The sequence below is a fragment of the Neophocaena asiaeorientalis genome, unplaced genomic scaffold, assembly GCF_003031525.2.
Source record: "Neophocaena asiaeorientalis asiaeorientalis breed wild unplaced genomic scaffold, Neophocaena_asiaeorientalis_V1.1 scaffold118, whole genome shotgun sequence".
Taxonomy (NCBI): Eukaryota; Metazoa; Chordata; class Mammalia; order Artiodactyla; family Phocoenidae; genus Neophocaena; species Neophocaena asiaeorientalis.
In genome coordinates, this window is record NW_020175528.1 from 13,463,750 (window position 1) to 13,486,808 (window position 23,059).

The window sequence follows — 23,059 nt, forward strand, 5'->3', positions numbered from 1 at the left end:
AACATAGTTTTGGAAGTTTTAGCCACAGCAGTAAGAGAAGAAAACGAAATAAAAGGAGTCCACATCAGAAAACAAGAAGTAAAATTGTCACTGTTTGCAGATGACATGATACTATACATAGAGAATCCTAAAGATGCTACCAGAAAACTATTAGAGCTAATCAATGAATTTGGTAAAGTAGCAGGATACAAAATTAATGCACAGAAATCTCTGGCATTCCTATACACTAATGATGAAAAATCTGAAAGAGAAATTAAGGAAACACTCCCATTTACCACTGCAACAAAGAGAATAAAATACCTAGTAATAAACCTACCTAAGGAGACAGAAGACCTGTATGCAGAAAACTATAAGACACTGGTGAAAGAAATTAAAGATGATACAAACAGATGGAGAGATATACCATGTTCTTGGATTGGAATAATCAACATTGTGAAAATGACTCTACTACCCAAAGCAATCTACAGATTCAATGCAATCCCTATCAAACTACCAATGGCATTTTTCACAGGACTAGAACAAAAAATTTCACAATTTGTATAGAAACACAAAAGACCCCCAATAGCCAAAGCGATCTTGAGAAAGAGAAACGGAGCTGGAGGAATCAGGCTCCCTGACTACAAAGCTATAGTAATCAAGACAGTGTGGTACTGGCACAAAACCAGAAATATAGATCAATGGAACAGGACAGAAAGCCCAGAGATAAACCCACGCACATAAGTCACCTTATCTTTGATAAAGGAGGCAAGAATATACAATGGAGAATGGACAGCTTCTTCAAGAAATGGTGCTGGGAAAACTGGACAGCTACATGTAAAAGAATGAAATCAGAACACTCCTTAACACCATGCATAAAAATAAACTCAAAATGGATTAAAGACTAAATGGAAGGCCAGACACTATAAAACTCTTAGAGGAAGACATAGGCAGAACACTCCATGATATCAATCTCAGCAAGATCCTTTTTGATCCACCTCCTAGAGAAACGGAAATAAAAACAAAAATAAACAAAGGGACCTAATGAAACTTAAAAGCTTTTGCACAGCAAAGGAAACCATAAACAAGGTGAAAAGACTGCCCTCAGAACGGGAGTAATATTTGGAAATGAAGCAACTGACAAAGATTTAATCTCCAAAATATACAAGCAGCTCATGCAGCTCAATATCAAAAAAACAAACGGCCCAATCCAAAAATGGGCAGAAGACCTAAATAGACATTTCTCCAAAGAAGATATACAGATCGCCAACAGACACATGAAAGAATGCTCAACATCACTAATCATTAGAGAAATGCAAATCAAAACTACAATGAGGTACCACCTCACACCAGTCAGCATGGCCATCATCAAAAAATCTACAAACAATAAAGGCTGGAGAGGGTGTGGAGAAAAGGGAACCCTCTTGCAGTGTTGGTGGGAATGTAAATTGATACAGCCACTATGGAGAACAGTATGGAGGTTCCTTAAAATCTAAAAATGGCACTATCATAACACCCAGCAATCCCACTACTGGCATATACCCTGAGAAAACCATAATTCAAAAGGGTCATGTACCACAATGTTCATTGCAGCTCTGTTTACAATAGCCAGGAAATGGAAGCAACATAAGTGTCCATTGACAGATGAATGGATAAAGAAGATATGGCACATGTATACAATGGAATATTACTCAGCCATAAAAAGAAATGAAACTCAGTTATTTGTAGTGAGATGGATGGATCTAGAGACTGTCATACAGAGTGAAGTAAGTCAGATAGAGAAAAACAAATTCTGTATGCTAACACAATCTATATGGAATCTAAAAAAAAAATGGTTCTGAAGAACCTAGGGGCAGGACAGGAATCAAGATGCAGACATAGAGAATGGACTGCAGGACATGGGGAGGGGGAAGGGTAAGCTGGGATGAAGTGGGAGAGTGGCATGGACATATATTCACTAACAAATGTAAAATAAGATAGCTAGTGGGAAGCAGCTGCATAGCACAGGGAGATCAGCTAGGTGCTTTGTGTCCACCTAGCGGGGTGGGACTGGGAGGATAGGAGGGAGATGCAAGAGGGAGGGGATATGGGGATATATGTATACGTATAGCTGATTCACTTTGTTATACAGCACAAACTAACACTCCATTGTAAAGCAATTATATTCTAATAAAGATTTTTTTTAAAAAATCTAATAAAGATATCTTTATAAATATCTAATAAAGATATCTTAATAAATATCTAATAAAGATGTTTAAAAATCTGCTGTATAAAAAAATAAAATTTAAAACAAAAAAAAGACTAAGAGCCAAGCTATGTGAATAGTAGAGTTGCAAAAGGACTACCTGTTTACTGGTAGTTGGATAAACATTTGCCCCAAAACCTGTTTTGGACACTTGTGTAAACTTTTCAGGTGAAGAAAAAATATAAAACCTACAAGTTTACTAATTTGAAATAAGTTTTGAGAGTCTAGTCTGAATTTACACAGATTACTTGAGGTTAAAATAGAGGCTCGTCTCAAAGATCCTGTTTAGCTCTGCCAATTCCAAAATAGATAGAATTTGACTGAAAATGTAGAACTAATTAAAAAAATTTAAAAAGACACTTTGAAATAAAACTTAGTATTATGGAAATTAATTAAGTGAAGATAACCTTGGAGTTGGATGAATGAAATAAGCAACGGATAATTTTTTTGCATGCTGTCATATTTGGTATCACTTTTAATTTAAGAGGAATAACAACCTTTACTGTACCTGACGAGGGGTTCTTTCTGATTTACTCCTACACCATTCCCAGTCTGAAAGGTCTGGTTTCTGACTCTCCTCATGAGAAAGTCTTCTTTCTGGCCCTTCCAAAAGGGTGGTTTCATCATATTTAATATCACCTTCTGTTTTTTCAGACAGCAGTGGATCAACACCCTTTTCATTGTGGGAATCCTGTTTAGCATCTATAATATCAGTGTTTGTGCATTTGTTGATGCCTTTTAGTGTGGAGCTGTCCAGAGAGGGCGTGGTACTGATTTCCACCTTTATGGCATTGAATACATTATGAGAGTCTCTCTGAGAGTCTTTTGTAGTTTTGCACTCATAGTTCATGAGATTGTGATAGGATATTGAATTTTCATCATCATCATAGTAATCTTCATGTGCTATTTTATAAATTCCATAACTTCGTTGAAATGATAGATTGAATTCAAAGCATCTCCTCTTGGCTATGTAAAAACAAAAACAAAATTCCATGATTAGGAAGATAGATATAAACAGTGCTTGGATATACAAAATGAATAAAAATAGGAAAGTGAATTCAACCTGATTAGTTGAATTATCTTCGTTTACTTCTTGTCAATTATGCAAAGCAACTGTGCCTCGCAAATTCAACCATCTTATCACTCTGGGCCTAACTGTTCTCACTTATACAATGGAAGGCTTGAAATACATACAACCCCAGAACACTGAAGTCTTTAAAGAAATTTTATGTAAAAAATTGATCCATAAATTAGAATAGCCTCATATCCACTCAGTTTTAGTTTTAGCTCTATCAGTCTACCAATTATCTCTACATTTCTTTATTTGGGGATAAAATACATTGTTTATAAATTTTATTTTGCTACAACTTAATTATTAAAAAGCTCTAAATATTACTTGAGCTATTCTGCTGGCAATACCAACAACAGATATAACTGCTTTAAATATTTTGATGTATATCATTCCTGACATTTATATGTTTATAAATGCATACAGTAAAAATTAGATAATGCTACAATACAGTTTTTAAACTTTTAAAAATAATATGTACATTTCTGAATAAATTTGAAATGAATTTTAAAGAAGAGTCTATAGACATATTTCTGTGAACTGAAGCACTTTACAACATGTATATACCTGATTAACTACAAGAGCAGTTTAGCAGGAACACATAAAACTTTCCATGGTTTAAATCAGGTGAAATATGATAGGATCTTACATATAGCACTACTATTTGGTGAATACTGTATAAAGTCTTAGTAGAATAACACATGAGAATGTGACAGAAGTGATACAATTGTTGTATGTGAACATCATTAAATACTAGATAATTTTTGTGTATTAAGAATGAAGCTATATCAAGATGGTAGACAAAATGCAATGTAATGTTTTGATTTTCATCTTCCAAACATGGCTCATTTCAAAATGTTTTTCTACTTGGGTAGTTCTGTGTTTTATAGCACACATTTAGCTATCCTTGGTGGAAAAATTTATTAAAAACTATAAAATTTCTATGAGAACAGGTAAAATTTGATTCATTTTACAATACAACCTCATGTCATTCATATGCTGATTCTATTACTGAAATTGTCTCAGAACTGAAGATTTACAAACCAATTCTGCTAACTGAAAGAGAATTTATAGGTATCACTCATTATTTGAGCCAAAACATTCATTGAGCCAGGATACAAACAAAAATTTCTATTCAAAGAAAATGGAAAAGTAGAAACAGATGTTAACATTATACACTATTTCATTTACAGTAATACTTAACTTTTTCTAGTAATATAGTCCAGTAAAATTAAATTAGAATTTTTAAGTAACTTTAATAGTGTGAAAGCTGAAGGAACTAAAAGACGTTTCAGTTATTGTTGGGTTTCCTTTTTCTCTAAAAAAAGTTATAAAGTGACAAGTGGTCAATTCAAGGATATTAAGCAAACAAAAACTGTCATAAAATCCCAATTTTATCATATAAATGGATATCTATGGCTATATATTTTATTAGCTGTGTATTATAACTATGAAATATATAAAGCAAAAGTGAGTAAGGTTTTTAAAGAACTGTGCAGAATGTGTCGATGGAGAATCTCCTTCCACATCACTGGGTGCAAGAAGCAGTCCGAGGTAGGCTATGAGAAGGAAGTGTGATTGAGAAAGATACAGTGGGGAACTAGAGCATTCCAGGGACAGTTATGCACAAAGGTCATGACATTTAACAAAACAACAACCCTACATAATAAAAGGCATATTGGTTCTATTTTGCATTTGAGAAAACTGAGGCTGATAGAAGAAACCTACCTAAGATTACTTACCTGGTAAAGAGATTTTAATTTAAAGCTGACTCCAGAATTGAAGTCATTAACCTCTATTTGAAATTGCTTTACTGCTAATCAGATCCATGAAGTATGTTAATGGAAGCAGAATGTCCCTGATGTGCTATCTTTGAGTTAAGGGAAGTACATTAATTATGAAATGTTACCAATAGAAACATTTCTTGTTATTGACTTTTCCTTAACACTAGAGGTAAATTCTGACTAACCAATGAAGGTAATAGGCTATAACGACAAAACAGAGTTGACAATATTTGACTAGTAACTTACAAGAAACTTAGAAGAATAGAGTCAGGGTCTTTTGAAGTCTACAGTACACTTATGAAAAAAAAGTATAATGTTACATTTGCTCTGAAAAGCAAAACCCTGGATACGGCATGAAATAGCTCTAGTCTTCTGCTTTTAATCACATCTTACTAATGACAATTTTAGACATAAGTAATTATATCAGCTTATATATATACATAATTCTTCAGAGTAACATGTCAGCAGATACTTTGACTTTGTCAAAAAACAGAAGCTGAAAATCTGATTTTTATAGAAAATATTTTATTTTAACTGTTTATTTAATTTAAAAAAGAACGCATCATGTCATTCAAACCAAATGGGTCTGAAAGCCATATCCAATCCATATGTCTACCACCTGAGACCTCTGTGTTAAAACCAGCTTTTTTTAAACCACTTTTGTTTTGAGACACTAGTAATACAGATTATTGTTGAAAACAGGAGAGAACTGTTATTTCTGGAAATTATTTTCCATTTCTGACATTCATTTTCTGGCTGCATGTCTCTCAGTATCCATACAGTGAAGCTGAGATGTAGAATTATCCTTACATCACCAAAATGAACCTACGGTAAATATGAGTTAGGAAAAAATATTTTCCTTTTCTTGTTTCTGGAGTTCCCAGCAAAAGAATGTAAAAGGGGGATATTAATTTATTAAGGAGAAAAAGCTTAAATGTGACACTGGAGCCATCAAAGTACTATAACTACATAGAATCAAAGTACTACAACTGATCAAGCACCTGCCCACCTGAGGATGAGCCGTCTTTGGAGTTTCAAAATTCTGTTTTTGTGTCATCCTAGCAATAGGAAAATTTATGGTGGGTCCTCAGACAAGGAAAGTACATCATTCTTATAATTTTCCTGTGACAGAGCCTAGGATCAAGTGAGAGAGTGCCATGGACATATATTCACTACCAAATGTAAAATAGATAGCTAGTGGGAAGCAGACACAGCACAGGGAGATCAGCTCAGTGCTTTGTGACCACCTAGAGGGGTGGGATAGGGAGGGTGGGAGGGAGACGCAAGAGGGAGGAGATATGGGGATATATGTATATGTATAGCTGATTCACTTTGTTATAAAGCAGAAACTAACACACCATTGTAAAGCAATTATACTCCAATAAAGATGTTAGAAAAAAAAAAAAGAGAATGGAGCCATTTTAAACTAACGTTTCTCACAACATTTTATTCTCAAAGCCATGCCTCTCTAAGCTCACATTTCAACACCTTCCCTGAAATTTTAAAATGAATACAAATAAGGGCAACGATAATTTTAGAGGAAAAATATTATTTTGATCTTGAAAGGCATGGTTCTAATTTCAAACATGAGGTATTAGCAGGATTATTGATTCTGCTAGTCTGCTGTAGTTTCTTCTATTTTGTGCAGTATAAGACAGAAGTGCTTCCTAGACCATTTATAGGGATAGATCTGTTGCATTGCTTTGTTTTCAGCTCTGATAGAGGTGCCCTTCAGTTCTTAAAAATGACTGCCCTAAATTCTTCTTGTCTCTCTCACAATTTTAAATACTCTAAGATGGGGTTAGTTCATTAATTTAGTGACAAAATATTAATGTTTGATAGAATGGTAGAACTTTCAGGCTTGTAAGTGATTTTTACATGTTCTACATTCTTCTATGTGGTTCAAAAAGATTTATTATTAATTTTCTGTGTCACTGTTGCTCTGGATATTAATATCCAAAAGCACATAATTATTACAAGTTCCATGGTTATTTTATTTTAAGTGCATAGATGAATTTGGCATCTATTAACAATAAAACTTCATGGCATCCTTAATACTAAAAAAAATCTTCTGGTCATTTGAAAATTATCTAGACATTAAATGTCATGAATACATGGAAAATGACCAGTTCATGACTATTTAATGTTTATAAAATAAACCTGTTGAAGAACTGATTGCAGAATATTCTTTAATAGTCTCCAGTTTTCATAGCCCTAAAATAGTCTAAGATGGACTGTTTTTATTTATTCTTTCTTCTCTGTTAAAGAATAATATACCTGCTTATTCTGAGCAAAGGACAATTAATGGAACAGTTAATTCAGCATACACTAATGTAGTCTTGGATTTATTAAATGGTAGAACATCCTATCTTTTGTCTGGAATGACAAAAAAATATCCTTTTCCTTATGGAAGAGTCAGAATATACAGGTCATTCTTCAACTTTTCCTGTCTCAGAATAGGAACAATTACACTCTAGTGAGTTTTATAATTGACCGCACTCCTGGTCTAGAGGTACTCTTTAGAACATAGTTGGTTTTTTTTTTTTTTTTGGTTTGTTTGTTTATTTTAAGTAACTGGCATGGCTAGATTCATACATGAACATACATTGACAAACTCTGCCACCTTTGTCCTTTTTTGAAATTATAGGTGTTTGTGGGGTTGTTTTGTGTATATATGTATGTTTTCTAAAAGCAGAGGCAAACACTTAAAATTTGTTTTGGAACTGTTTTTAGTCACTCCGATTGCTTACTCTGAAAACTTTCCAAAACCCTGGAAGAATATAAGCAGCACACTAAAGAAAATGCTTTTCTTTATTGTTCCACTCAGCAATAATGAACTTTAATATAATGAGTTTTTAACTTTTCAAAGATGCAGACTTCTCATACGTAGATTTGGGAGGGGGAGTTATTTTCTACTCTAGGCTAAGAGGTATGGTAGATATAACACCTAAAGGCCTTTGTTGACTTCATGCTGTTTTGAATAAATTCTCTTCTTTTCTTACCTAAAATAATTATTCAATGTACAAGCAGTTCACAGAGCTGTTTTAAACTTGCCTCATTTAAAACTTACTCCAATATTGTGCTAACAATTGTTTCACATTATAATTTCTTCCATTTACCACTTCATTTGTCCTTGGACTCTTCATCCCCTACTAAGGCAACTCTCTCAACAGACCACCTTTCTGTATTTGACCATATGCATATTGTTCCCAACCTCTGCACTGTTCAGGACTTACGTTTTTTCCCATCAGACGTCACTGCATATGTGTTCTGCTTGCAGTTGATGATGCAGCCACAGGGCAAGTGTGTCCAGTGTTTGGACAAGACAAACACTGGAGTTACAGTGGTGGCCAGGAGGGTTAGCAGAAAGCTGAGCGTCTCAAAGGGAAGGCTCTGAAACCCCACGACGTGCTGGACCACCATGTGGATCTGCAAAAGCAGAGAGCTTCAGACCTATCCTAGGATAACATTTTCCATTTTGCCAAGCCTTTCCCTCAAGCATGCTGCCCCAGCTCCCTTCTCCAGGGCCCTTTCCTGTCTGAGAGCCAGAAGCTCTATTCCTGGGCTGGCATCCTCAGTTTGGGTGATGGACTGGGAATCCTTGGGAGGAGGCCCGCTGCTCCAGACTGCACAGGCTTTGAGGGTTTCCACTCTTGACAGCCTGGTCTGTGCTAGCTGCCAGCTCAAGTTTCCACCAGGGAAACACAGTCACAATACAGAAAATGCTATCCCAGAAAACAGGCAAGCATGTGTGAAACCTGTACCTAGTACTCCAGATGTCCTTTGTCACATCCCTGGCCCCTCACCTCTGCCAGGTTATGCTTGTCACACTAGGGCACCACCTGCCACCTCTCAGCTGGGCTCTTTCCTGGAGGCTTGAACAAAAGCCTGTTTTGTCTACTTTCTGCTGTCTCTACTTCTGACCACGCCTCTCCTGTCTCCCTGCTGGGGATGGGCGATGTCCTTACTAGGGAGGAACGGAGCAGAGAGAAGGGCATGACAGAGGATTGGGGGCAAAAACCCTCTTTACTGAATACTCCCAGATATCGCTACGAGAGAAAAGGACACCCTTGACCATGAGAGATCTCAGAAAACTAAGTCTCTTGCGCCTGAAAGCACTCCCCATACTCCTCCCCAGTTTTTTTTTTTTTTTTGGCACGCGGGCCTCTCACTGCTGTGGCCCCTCCCGTTGCAGAGCACAGGCTCCGGACGCGCAGGGACCGGGGCAAGAATCCGCACCCCCCCGCACTGGCAGGCGGACTCCCAACCACTGCGACACCAGGGAAGCCCCTCCTCCCCAGTTTTGAACCGAGAAGCACTTAGCAGCAAAGGCTTCGCGGCTGCTAGTCCTACCCGTGAACTGCCTTCCTCCAAGTGCTTCTCTAAAACCAAGCGAGATACATTCGTAAGCGGACTTAATGCACGTCTCTGGGTAACCCTCCAAACCGGGGAGGGTGGTCTCAACACGCACTCATACTGCCTGGCACACAGCCCCCGCCCCCGCGCGCCGTGAGCAACCGCACTTTTACCATCATGGGCAGCCAAAGGGTGACTTTTGTCATCGCTAAGATCAAAGAAAAGCGCTTCTGCGCTACGCTCACGGTGAAGCTCCTGGTGCCATAGAGAGTCCCCCGGTCCTCACGCTTGCAGGCTCCAGCCACAGCGGTTGCACCGCGCCCCGGCCCCTGCCCCAGCCCTACCCTCGCGGGCAGACCCGGTCCAAACACGGTGTCCGAGCTCGGGGAGCATCCTCCAGAGCACCGCAGGGCCGGGCCCGGAGCATCATCTGGGGACAGGGAAAGCACTCTCCCCCGCGTTGAAGGGGTCCCTGGAGTGGAAGCTCCGCGGGAAATTTCCTGGTAGTTGGCGTGGAGTCTTGGCGGCTCCTCCGAACACAGCAACTGGTGAGTGAGGGGGACCGAGAGGCCGGCGAGGAGTCCGAAGGCCGAAGTGTACACAGCGAAAAGTAGCAGCACGTAGGAGCTGGAGCAGTCGGCCAGGCAGCCCCAAGGCGTGCGTACAAAGGCGCCCCAGCCGCACAGAGGAAGCGCGGAGAGCAGCAGACTGGCTGCCCACACCGTCAGCGCCACGCCGAGCACCTGGCCGGATCTTCTGGAGGCTGCCTGGCTCCCCACAGCCCTGTGCATCGTGTAAAAGTTGTAGCAGACTAAGAGAGTCGCCTTCAAGTTGCTCGAGAGGCCCTGGCATAAATATAGTAAGGCAGAGGTGGTGCACAGAGACTGGAAGTAGTCAGAGACCTCATTTGGCCACTGCAAAAACATGAAGATGGTCACCGACAAGACGCTCATGAGATCATCCCCAGACCAGGAAGCCACAAGCATGGACACAACAGTTCTGTTCCGCGTTTTCATTAGGGAAACTAGTGAATAAATGCTGCCTGCCAGGGCTGCGAGAGTCATTAAGCCTGTCAGGCAAAAAAGATAGATATTCACGGTTCCTGGCGGATTTAAAAGATCTGTCGAATTATGATTTTCTTTCCACAGGCTAGAGTCATTTGTTGATAAGTTACTGAGAAATACAGACATTATCCTTGGTCAATATTTAATTTCTTTTTCAATGAGTCTATAAATATTCTCAAAATTAAGCATGGCTGTTAGTTGCAAATCAGATCTCATTATCTCCTATCAAGTTTCCCTCAAGATGTTCACCAGTCAGTCCCGGCAGAAAATGGACAACTCTCCTTTAGATCTGACTCAACCCATATTTTAAAATTGGGTTCCACTTAAAGCAGCAATAAGAAACTTTTCAACATTTCAATTAAAAACAGACAAACCAAAAACTCCCTCCTGAAACCAGCACGTTTCAGGCATGAAAGCAAAACCTCCTCAAGTAGATTGAAAAACAATGATGTGTGGGTCCTTTCGGGTCCTTCTTATGGAGCAAAGCAGCTTTGGCTTGAGGTAATCAAACTCTATTCAGTTTTTAAGAGCAGTAAAATGATGCATTTGGTTCCAGAGCTGGATTCAAAGGCAGAGAGCTTATCAGGCAGTTTTCAGCTTTGCTGGTTCAGAGACAAAGAGAGACAGAGAGAAAATGAGAGAGAGAGTGAGTCACTGAGCACAGCTCCCCATCGGAACCGCTGTGTTCTTCAATCAGCCTGTGATCCTCAGAGCTGCAGGAAGGAGGAGTCAGCTCCAAGCAGGAGAGAAGCAGGAACAAAAGGGAGGGGAGTCCAGTGTGTGAGCGAAATGATGTACATCTCCTCAGCCTGCCTTATTCGGAGCAAGAGACAATGTTTTTGCTAAGCCTTCCCCTTCGGTTTTGACATATAAAACTAACCCAAATACTTGCTCAGGCTTGATGTGAATGACAAATAACCACTTTGAGAGGTCCAAGCTACTCTACTAAGGGGCTGCTTTTACTCTTATCTAGACCTCTCTGTTCCATAATCCACTGCAGGAAGAATATCATTAATGCCATTTTTAAGAAAATAGGAGGTACCAGCTTTGTTTGTTTTAAAAATATGTATTGTACTTACTAATAAGAATGTCATTATGGTCCTCACTACACTACAGATTTTGCAGAATCTTTGGGTGGAGCCATTCTAACTTTAGCCATGTAACTATTTTATGTCAATGTCATAAAGTAAGCAAGCTTCCATTTGAATAAATAATATTTCTAGTTGTTAAAGTCAGATGGCATTATATAGGGAGTAAAAAGGAAGTTATCTCACAAAAACATTTTTAACCAGAGTATTGGGGTGTTTGGTAAAACAATTGAGTCTCTGAACTCATTTTTTAAATTAATTAATTAATTAACATCTTTATTGGGGTATAATTGCTTTACAATGGTGTGTTAGTTTCTGCTTTATAACAAAGTGAATCAGCTATACATATACATATATCCCCATATCTCCTTCCTCTTGTGTCTCCCTCCCACCTCGCTGGTTTTGCAAGATGAGTGGTTTAGCAAAGAAGTAACAGACAGCAATAGTTCTGGTCAAGCATTTCCCAGCATGCTTTGGGGGTAGTATTCCTCCTCAGCTCAGCCTCATGACCTGAGGGCTGTCTTTCCACACACAGTGCTGAAGTCTGAAGGAAAGCAGGGAAAGGGAAAGGAGAACATTCATTTGGTAATGGTCTAAGTACATGGAAGTGGCAATAGAACTCTGAACATTCCTTTCATTTTAGAGGTAACGGAAGCTACATTTTGAACCTGAATCTGTTCAAGGGAAAAGTAATTGTATTAGTCATTGCCAGCCATAACCGTCAATAAACAGTGGGCCCTTCACTTATCTTGACATATTGTTTGATTTCCCCTTCACTCAGCCACCTGTGACAGCCAGCTCAGCACTCTGGCTCTTCCTACTGATAGTAATAGACCTTGCAGTGTAGTGTGATTAAGAAGGCTCTGGGTTACCTTTCCATATGGTATTTAACCCTGGAGTTTTAGTGGGGTTGGACAATACGTATCACATTGTTCAAATGCAATGAGTGGAAATAAATAATGGCTGTCACAATACCACTTGAGGCTTGGGGACATTCCTTCTGTCATTACCATCATCTCTGGGTTTTCTATTAAATATATTTTTGAAAAGGGGCAGGACACCTAACCACCATGCTGCCCTTGTCTCTACGATATGACAGAAGGGGCAAGAGTGTTAGTACATTTCCAAAGGTTGGTGGTGGAATTGCAGCCAGCAGGGAGCTAGGAGAGAAATCTGAATTTGATTCCAAACTGTGCTACTGCTGTCTGTGTAAACTTGGGCAAAAATTCTTATACTTTCTCTGGGTATCTGTTTCCACATCTGTAAAATAAGGGGACTTGACTGGATTATTTTTAGGCCCTTTCAAGTTCTAAAATTGAATGATATAATTTTTAAATAGTTCAGGTTAACTTTATCTTAATTTTATTTTCTGCCTACTTCACAATAATCAACATTGAATTGATGCTTGGGTTCTCCATGCTTTCTCTTTCCCTGCTGTGATGACATGGAGGCCCTTGTCAATATGAAGAAGATATAAGATTCAAGCAGCCTGGAATGTTAGGCCAACTGAAGGATCATGGCTGCCCTGGAGGGCTGTGAGAACCTACAGTAAGTTTTGTATGAGTAAGAAGTAAAGTTTGTTGTGTAAGTCACTGTGTTTTGGGGGTTGATTGTTATCGGATGGTAACTCAGCTCATCCTAATACGGTTAGGTATAGAGTTGCCCCAACAGTTAGTAAGTGGTAGAGCCAGTTTTTAAAATCGTAGCCTGGCTTTGCATTCTTAATCACAACACACACACATTTTCTAATTGCCCCCTCTTAGCACCTCATGATTGGGAACACTTCCAAGGAATGTTCACAATTATAAAGTTTTGTTTCTGTTTTTCTTTCTCAGAAAGCATGTTTGAAATATCTCATTTTTCAAAGTTGTAGTTCATAAACAACCTTTTACCAAACTTTATGTTTTTTAATATATATAATATATATACACACATTGTGTATATATATAATAAATATGTATATTATACATGAGTTTTTTGAAAGTTGTAAGCCTTCCCCTTAGCCATAATCTCATTTTCTTTGCAATATCCTCCAGAGCTAAAAAAAAAAAAGAATCACCCTAACTGCCTTTCAAGTAACCAGGGTAACATTTAGGAGTCTGGGGAGAAAGATTTCTAAGAAGCCCCTTTGTGCCTTAGATTTACTCAGTTCTTGTGAATTAGCCTTGCTCCTCTTGTCTCATTTATGATAAATCTTTAAACATTCAATTATTGAAAATCCTGTCTGCAAATTACTTAATAATGCAAATTTAACTTGATTTAAATTGACATTATGATTACACCAGAACAGCTTAAGTGAAGATGTTATTTATTGTCCCACTGCTGCTTTGGTTACTTTGAAACATATAGCATTAGAGACTATAAAACAATCTAGAGAGAATTTCATGGAAAAACTTTTGTTAGGCTTTTAGTTTATGAAGTCCTTGATGGGATTGTACCTTTGCAAAGAACTGCAGGCAACTCATTTTTCTAAAAGTCTACAGTATATCTGAAAATCCTCAAAAAGTAGGAAACAGCAGAAAAAATTCTGGCTGAATATGGTTAAATAACATCCTTAGCAATGCAGAGCTTTGGCAATAAAAAAGTAACCACAGAATCAGATGGAGACATTTAGTCTTGTATTATGAAAATTAAAAAAAAGCATCACAGATAAACTTAATCATAACATTTCTTTGTTTCTAAAAATATAGGATGTAACCAAAACATTTTAAAGGACTGGTCCAGGTTAAGACTCTTACTAACTTATCATCAAAGCTCAAGCGAAAGATATCATAAATTATCCAATGCATATGCATACATATACATAATATGTAAAGTCTAGAACTTATGAATATAAATATATAATACACATATAAATTTATAACATATGTGAATATATATATGTAAAATACAGATTGTATTAAACATATGCATACTCTGCTTTAGCTGATAGTTTCCAAAAAAAGTCACCAGCAATTTGGTGTCATAGGAGAGCCCAAATGCTGTGATTTATTTTCTTCTTTTTCAAAGTCTCATCAGAAATGTACAATATTTAAAACTGTCTAATAACTTTGAATAAGGACACAATTCAACTTGGTGCCAAGTCAGAGAGATTAATTTCATATATATATGAATGTGTATATATGTTAATGTAGAACAGTTACAGAGAGAAATAGGTTTACTGTTAATGGTCACTCTTTTTATTCATTCTGGGCAAAGATCTTCATGGTAGTTCTGAAGGTCCAGCTAGTCATATAATAAAGATTATATCTGGAGGAGAGTTTTAATATAGAGCTGTGGGAAGCATTGAGTGGACTGAGAATGACTGAATCCACTCCATAGAATAAAAATATAAATAATATATAGTTATTCTAACCATAATTATACAGTGTAAACTTTCATTCATTCAACATTCGTTTGAGTGTCTAAAGTTCAGACAATGTGCATTAACGATAAACAGAACATTAGAGTTCCTGCCCTTATGAAGCTCATGGTCTAGTTATTTTTCATACTATCTTCTTCCCTAAATTCCTCTCTGAAAATAATCTCTCATCCCAAGGGAGTCCACACAATAAATATTTAATGCTTAGGATGAGAGTGTCCTTATGCACAAGTTGACCAAGTCTTAAATTAGTAATGAAGTAATACAGGAGGGCCCCTGTACCTTATTTTTTGGGCTATAAGGTTTCAAAGAAATTATTTCAACATCTCAGTATCTTGAGGATAGAATAATATCCTCAGCTCAGTACTATGACTATAAGTGATATACGAAGCAGTTCTGATATTATTTTTTAGTTTCTTTGCACTGGGGAGCTGGTGAAATCTCTTAAGTAGCTATGAGAGTAGTTCTTGATTCTGGTCGAGATTTCTCTTCATCCCGCACGGCCCATGTTATGCTGATCCTTAATTTTTATGTGACCATCCCCCCTCCCAGCTCCACCACCACCTCCACGTTGTTCGCGAGCCATACCAGTGCATGCTGGGACCTTGCTGCCTTTTAAATAAAGCCTTCCTTAGTATTTCAGAAACTTCTCAGTCTCTACATCTATAAAGGCTCAAGGTTCACTTTAAGTACCAAAACTTCATCAACCATGTTCTCAAAGATGATTGCTCTTTCCAGTCCTTTGCAAAATGAATGCCACTCGTTGTCGTAGGAGTGGCTTCTCTCTCAGTGCTATGGCTTTGCTTTCTAATCTGAGCACTCTGTCCTGTAGGAGTATCATTGTCTTGCCTTGAGGTGATATCTGGGGCATAGTAATGGGAAACATGTTTTCTCTCATGTCTTTTGGAAGGAAGAGTAATTTCCTTATTAAGGTCCCAGTTTACTTCACTAAGTAAAAACAATGACTTTGAAAGATTTCTTGGTTTATTTTAGGGTCTGGCAAACTATGGTTTGTTTTTGTAAATAAAGTTTTATTGGAACATAGCCACACCCATTTGTTTAAGTTTTTTTGTGGTTGCTTTCAAGCTACAACAACAGAGTTGAGCCCTGAGTAGTTGTGACAGAGACTGTGCCAAAAATATTTACTATCTGGCACTTTACAGAAAAAATATGTTGATTCTTGGTTTATCCAAAACAGGAAAATTTCAGTGCAAAGTAACTCCAATTGATAGAATGTTTGGGTCATTTGTGAGATTTAGACAAACCCACATCTTATGTGTTCTAACATATATAATAATATATAGTATATTATATAATAAATTATATATTATATTTATATATAAATTATATAATTAATATCAATAACAAAAATAATAGCAACAGATAACACAATTTTAGTTCTTATAATGTGTTGGACATTCTTCTAATAAAGCTAACTACATGTATTAACTAATTAACTAATACAATACTAAGATGTGAGCATTAGTTTTAATCGCACTTTCCAAACAAAGGAACTGAGGCACAGAGAGTAAATAACCCACCTAAAATTACACTGCCTGTAAACGAAGACGTTAGGCTTTATTCAGGTTATTCAGAGACACACCCCTCGCTTATAGAGGCAAAATTGTGTGTGGTTTATTATTCTCTAGATTTCTTGCCTTTGCAAACATTCTGTGAGCTTTAATAAATCAGAGGGATTGCTTGGGAAGACAACTTCCTGAGGCAATACAAATTTCTGAAGTCCTAACTCAGTAAGAGAATGATACAGACGGCCGCCTGTTCTTTCTTTTCGTGTAGTATCATTGAGCTCCAAGGGTTTTAAAGAAATTATCTCAGTAGTTCTTACTTCCCTAAGAAGTGAAGTTTTATCCAAACTCTACAGCCGAGAAGCTGGAGCATACAAGCAAAATCACTTGTTGAAGATGATGCGGTAATTCAGTGACTGAGGTGGAAATTAAATTCACCTTCCTCCTTTTTCTCATTTGTGTCTACTCACAGGGGCAGCAGTGTCTCAGGGTTATGTAGTGAGAAATACTGCAGGTTTTGGGTGTATTTGAAATGAAAAGGTTATGTATTTATGAAGTATTTTTTAAATCTCGCATGAAAGAGAGACACGGTAAGGGCTTAGAAATAGTAGTCCTGCAGAGGTGAAAAGTGATATTGATCCTCTGGTCACTGTGGTAGAGAAGCCGGACTTGACAACCAGAATGATTGCTAACTCTCAACAGGCTTGCTTTGAATCCTTCAGCAAGCCACTTCATCTCACCTATGGCTTTGTTCCTCTATCTTCATAGACAGGAAAATAATACCTGTCCTGAAGAATTTGAAAAGCTCAGACGAAAAGCATCATAAAAGGTTAGAATAAATAAAGATGAGTTTCTAGTATACTTATCTCTGAAACTGGCAGTTCCCTTTGAAGTGAAAGACTACACTAGCACCAGCTCAGGGTTCTCTGGTAGATGACAATAAAGGGGAAGCAGTTGTGATGGAGCATTTATCTCCTTCCTTTCCTTCCATGTCTGATGCATATCAGAACCATAAAGTCACCAAGCAATCGTGCTATTTCTAAATTTGATGCTCAAATTAATAAAATGTGCAATGAAGAGAGGATAGAGAAAAGGAGGGATGGCAGGGATAGGGGGCGGAGAGAGAGAGAGAATGAGAATGAATGAATATATAGTAGACTGGAGGTATCTGGGCTGATACATTATGGTACTCATGGCGACAGGCATTGGAGTTGGAGGGAATACGGCTGGCCTAGCAAGGTTCAGGGTAAGAGATAAAGACAAACTGATAGACACAGATTCTATATTTTAAAATTTAAAATTTAAAATTGACTTGTTCCAGAAAGGACTGGAGGTGAGAGCCAGTAAGTCAGACCTGAAAATGGGTGAAATGTAACTGTAAAGCTATGGCAAAAAACCCATCTAAAACTACAGAAGCAAACCTTGCTCTTCCTGTGGAGAAGTGATGACAATGAGCAGTTTCATGTGTGCACAAAAAAGGAATCTATACACACATGTAATCATATTTACATTTTGTTTATGGATGAAATCATTTTGGAAATCACTTCATACCAGCACTTCTTTATTATTTATAGAGATGTTTTATATTTGGCTATATAAATGAACTGTAATTTATTTAATTAGTTCCTTATGAAAGAATGTGTAAGGTTTTTTCCCTCTTGTTTTGCTCTAAAAAAATAATGTTGAGTGAACATCATTGTACACATATCAAGGCACCTTTTTGTAAGTACATACACAAGGTAAATTCTTAAAGTTGAAATTGCTGGGCCAAAGTTGCTTTAATTTTGACGTATTTGTCTATGTGCCTACCAAAAACGTGCACCAATAATGGTAGCATAAACCCAAATATACTAAGACTGCCTGCTTCTCCCACATTCTCACCAGTACTGAGCGATATGAAAGCTTTAAATATTTTTGCTCCATCTGCTAGGTTAAAAAATATTGATTTGTAAGTGTCTTCTGGTGTGAAAGAAATAAGAACTTCATATGTTCAGATATTTGTTATGAATTTGTCAATTATATTATGATTTTGCTGATGATAAATTTTTTAGGAAATTATTTTATTATTCAGGCTATTGCAATTGGGAGAGCATTTATTAATGAGAAATAACTCAAAGAAAAGGAAGGGGCCTTGTTTGTACTGAGGGAAGTAACAGAGGAATTACTGGTAAGGATGGAGGTGGGTTTTATTTGGGGAAATGCCAGAATATGGTGCGTCTTTGGATTTAGCCATTTCCCAGAGCATAAAGGGTGGGAATCTCTCAACCATTACTGGTTTCTGGGAGCAAAGGGTTCAGATAAAGTTCAACATTGTCATTCTCCCATTTTGTTCAAAACAAATTTTGTCGCTGAACAACTTAGAGGTAATTGAAGACTTCATGAGTGGGGAGAAGCAGGGTCTAAGAAATAATCTCTCAAGGGTACTTGTTAATATTTTTATGGCTTATTTTTAAAAGGAGTTTTTCTTTTAAGGCAAACTGATTGACAGTTTCCTTTGTGTCACACAAAATACTTCACATCAAAAGTGTAAAATAAATTACGTCATTTTAAAATACTAGTATGGAATCACTTTTGCATTTAAAATTTTCCTGTTAAATATATTTTGGTACAAGGATTTAGAAAAGAATTTTGCTTGATTTTTATTTCCCAAGTAGGTATCCAGTTGCTCCAACGTAACTTTATATAGTCTATCTTTTCCCAACTGATTTGCTATGACACCTTTAAGATACAGTTATAATCATTTCCTATATGAATTGTGTCTATTTTCGAATCTCTGTTTTGTTATACAGATTATTCTCTGTTGATTCCTATCCCATAAAATAATATATATTTTTATAAATTCTATAACATGCATACAGAAAGGTGTGCAAATGATAAACACACAAATTAATAAACTCTCTCAAAGTGAGCTCACCTGTGTTACAGCACCTAGATGAGGAAACACATGACCAGGATGTCAGAAGCCCCCAAGTGTCCCTTCCAGTTACCACTGAACCACGCTCCAACAACACACCCCAAGGGTAACTAGGGTCTGACTTCTAATTTATAATTGTAGACTAATTTTCCTTGGAAAGATAAAGTATGTGCTGCTGTGAGTCTAGCTTCCTTTGTTCAATGTCATGTTTGTGAGATTCATCCATGTTTTTTAATATAGTGGTTCTTTTTCTTTGGTATGTAGAATTCCAGATTTATGAATAGCCTACAATTTATGTGTCAATTCCATCATAGATGGACATTTGTGTTGTTGTCAGTTTGGGGCTATTACAAACAAACACTTGTAGATTTTACCCTACTTGCAAGCTTGTAAGTTAACTTGCTGCAGTTTCATGGCAAAATAAGGGGATTCCTGGTTCAGAAGCAAAGGACTTTATTATTCACAACAACAGCAGTAGAGTATCAGTATTTTCTTGTGCCAGTTTCCCAAGCCCAAATTCCCACAGGGTCACATGCAGAGAGCCAGGTGACACCTGCACACACAATGGAGGTTGTGTCAGGAGAGAAACCCTGAACTAGCTTAGGAACACAAACAGTTTATCATGGGCAGTAAGTATGCCTGTCCTTCACTCTGCAGGGAGACACTATCCCTTTCTTCCAAGGCTGTAAGCAAGTCTGCCTTTTATTTTGGATACAGACATCACTAAAAAGAAAATATAAAAAGACAGTCAGTGTCTCTGCTTGTAAGACATACAGAGATGCAAGATATGCATGGATAATTATCTCCCAATAGAAACAGGACAAGTATGTCCACGATTACCATTACTATTTAACATATTACTGGGGGTCCTAGCCAATGCTATGAGGAAAAAATACAAACAAGAGATTGGACTGGGTGGAAGTTCAGAAAGAAAATTATTATGTGCAGATGATATAATCATAAACCTAGGAAGCAAAAGAACTCACAGAAAAATGATTACAACTAAAAAGAGAATTCAGTTGTTGGACAAAGGATTCATTTTTAAAAATCAATAGGAGCAACAACCAACTAGAAAGTTTAATAAGCTGGAGAGGGTGTGGAGAAAAGGGAACCCTCTTGCACTGTTGGTGGGAATGTAAATTGATACAGCCACTATGGAGAACAGTATGGAGGTTCCTCAAAAAACGAAAAATGGAACTACCATATGATGCAGCCATCCCACTACTCGGCATATACCCTGAGAAAACCATAATTCCAAAAGAGTCATGTACCAAATGTTCATTGCAGCTCTATTTACAATAGCCAGGACATGGAAGCCATCTAAGTGTCCACCGACAGATGAATGGATAAAGAAGATGCGGCACATGTATACAATGGAATATTACTCAGCCATAAAAAGAAACGAAATTGAGTTATTTGTAGTGAGGTGGATGGAACTAGAGACTGTCATACAGAGTGAAGTAAGTCAGAAAGAGAAAAACAAATACCGTACGCTAACGTATATATATGGAATCTAAAAAAAAAAATGCTTCTGAAGAACCTAGGGTAGGACAGGAATAAAGACTCAGCCGTAGAGAATGGACTTGAGGACACAGGGAGGGGGAAGGGTAAGCTGGGACGAAGTGAGAGAGTGGCATGGACATATATTCACTACCAAATGTAAAGTAGATAGCTAGTGGGAAGCAGCCTCATAGCACAGGGAGATCAGCTCAGTGCTTTGTGACCACCTAGAGGGGTGGGATAGGGAGGGTGGGAAGGAGAGGCAAGAGGGAGGAAATACGGGGATATATGTATATGTATAGCTGACTCACTTTGTTATAAAGCAGAAACTAATACACCATTGTAAAGCAATTATACTCCAATAAAGATGTTAAAAAAAGAAAGTGTAATAAAATATATATTTTCATAATTTAAATCCTTGAAGCAGTAAAAATCATGAAATGCCTGAGAAATTAATTTAACCATGGACACTCAAGCCCTATTTAGAGAAAACTTGAATAAAAGATCATAGAAGATGATCTAAATAATGGAGAGATATTCCATGATTCTGTATAAAACATTTAGTATTAAAATGATATAAATTCTTCCTAAATTTATCTATGTATTCAATATAATCCCAATTAAATTCTAGTTGAGTTTCTTGAAAAACTCAATAAACTTAAATTTATTTGCAAGGATAGAGGTCAATGAAGAGCTTAGCCAGTGTCATAAAAAAGGAGTAATTCATACAATGATGCCATTGTTCTAAAGGTAGTGTGATTAGTACGAAAGCACATAAACTTTGTCCCAGCTTGGCACGGACATATATACACTACCAAATGTAAAACAGATAGCTAGTGGGAAGCAGCCACATAGCACAGGGAGATCAGCTCGGTGCTTTGTGACCACCTGAGGGGTGGGATAGGGAGGGAGACGCAAGAGGGAAGAGATATGGGGACATATGTATATGTATAACTGATTCACTTTCTTATAAAGCAGAAACTGACACAGCATTGTAAAGCAGTTATACTCTAATAAAGATGTTTAAAAAAAAAACAACATAAACTACCAATGCAACAGAACAGAGAATTCAGAGACTGGCCTATATATTTATGTAACAACTTATATCACAAGTGTGGTTCCCTGAAGGATCATCACCTAACTCTATGGAGAAAAATAAAAATTGATCCTGATCTTATATATATAGGTGATCTCAGATGGATCAAAGACCTAAATATAAAAGGCAAACTACTAAGTTCTTCTGAAGCCAGGGAAGTGAAGGTCTTACTAATTAAAACTGAAAACATTCAAATCATAAGGCAAAAGTATTGATGCAGCTTTTTACATCAAAATTAAGAATTTCTGCTAAAAAAACAAGTACCATGAACAAGGTTTCTGGAGTGGTAACAAAAGGAAAGAATATTTTTGCAATAGTTGAAAACCGAGAAAAACAAAAGATGATCAATTAAAAGGAATCGCTCCATCTCTAACTGGCTTATTTCACTTAGCATAATGTCCTTAAGGTTCATCCATATTGTCCCATATTATAGAATTAAGGTTCATCCATATTGTCCCATATTACAGAATACATGCAATATACGAAACTTCTAGCCCTTTAGATTCTCCCTCTCACTCTGTCTGTCTCTCTCTCTCTACTTCTCTCTCTGTCTCTGTCTTTCTCTCTCTTTTCATTTTTCATGTAGCGCTTCCAAACACAGAATTCCCTTTTAGGAACTTGTGGAAATATGAATGACATAGAGGCAACATATAACTGGAAGTTTTTGTTTTCTCAGAAGGATTACAGAAAAGGTCTCTTTATCTTTTATTACACCCCAGCACCCTTAAATGTTGATGCGCCTCAGTATTTTTCTCTACATAGCTCTTAGTTTTTTTTTGTAAAGTGACTTACAGGTTACTAAGCAATTTCACCTACATTGTGAACTGTTTTACTCTTAATACAGTATAGCTGATTTAACAAATAGTTACAAGTGTTCACTATCATTTGCCTTTTGCATATGAAAACAGACCTTCAACGTTTGCAGTAGCTGTACTTCAAAAATTTCAGTGTGTACACGACGATAATTTACTACAGCATATATTGTAATTTTCCCCATAGAATTTTTTTCTGGTTAGTATCTCTCTTTGGGAAGCTTATGATTCTCTGCATTTTAATCACCATCATGAGCAGCTGACTCTC

The 23,059-nt window shown here is 37.3% G+C and overlaps 1 protein-coding gene across 1 annotated transcript in view; it reads right to left on the reverse strand.

The window, feature by feature from the left end:
• The window catches only part of GPR149 (G protein-coupled receptor 149), a 70,652-nt gene extending 60,032 nt beyond the window's left edge, over positions 1-10,620 (reverse strand). The window contains exons 1-3 of the mRNA XM_024769147.1: positions 9,604-10,620; positions 8,311-8,503; positions 2,730-3,187 (exon numbers count right to left, since the gene is read on the reverse strand). Coding sequence (XP_024624915.1) covers positions 2,730-3,187; positions 8,311-8,503; positions 9,604-10,620 — 1,668 coding nt within the window. The remainder of the gene's footprint in view (positions 1-2,729; positions 3,188-8,310; positions 8,504-9,603) is intronic.
• Between the last annotated feature and the right edge of the window lie 12,439 nt (positions 10,621-23,059).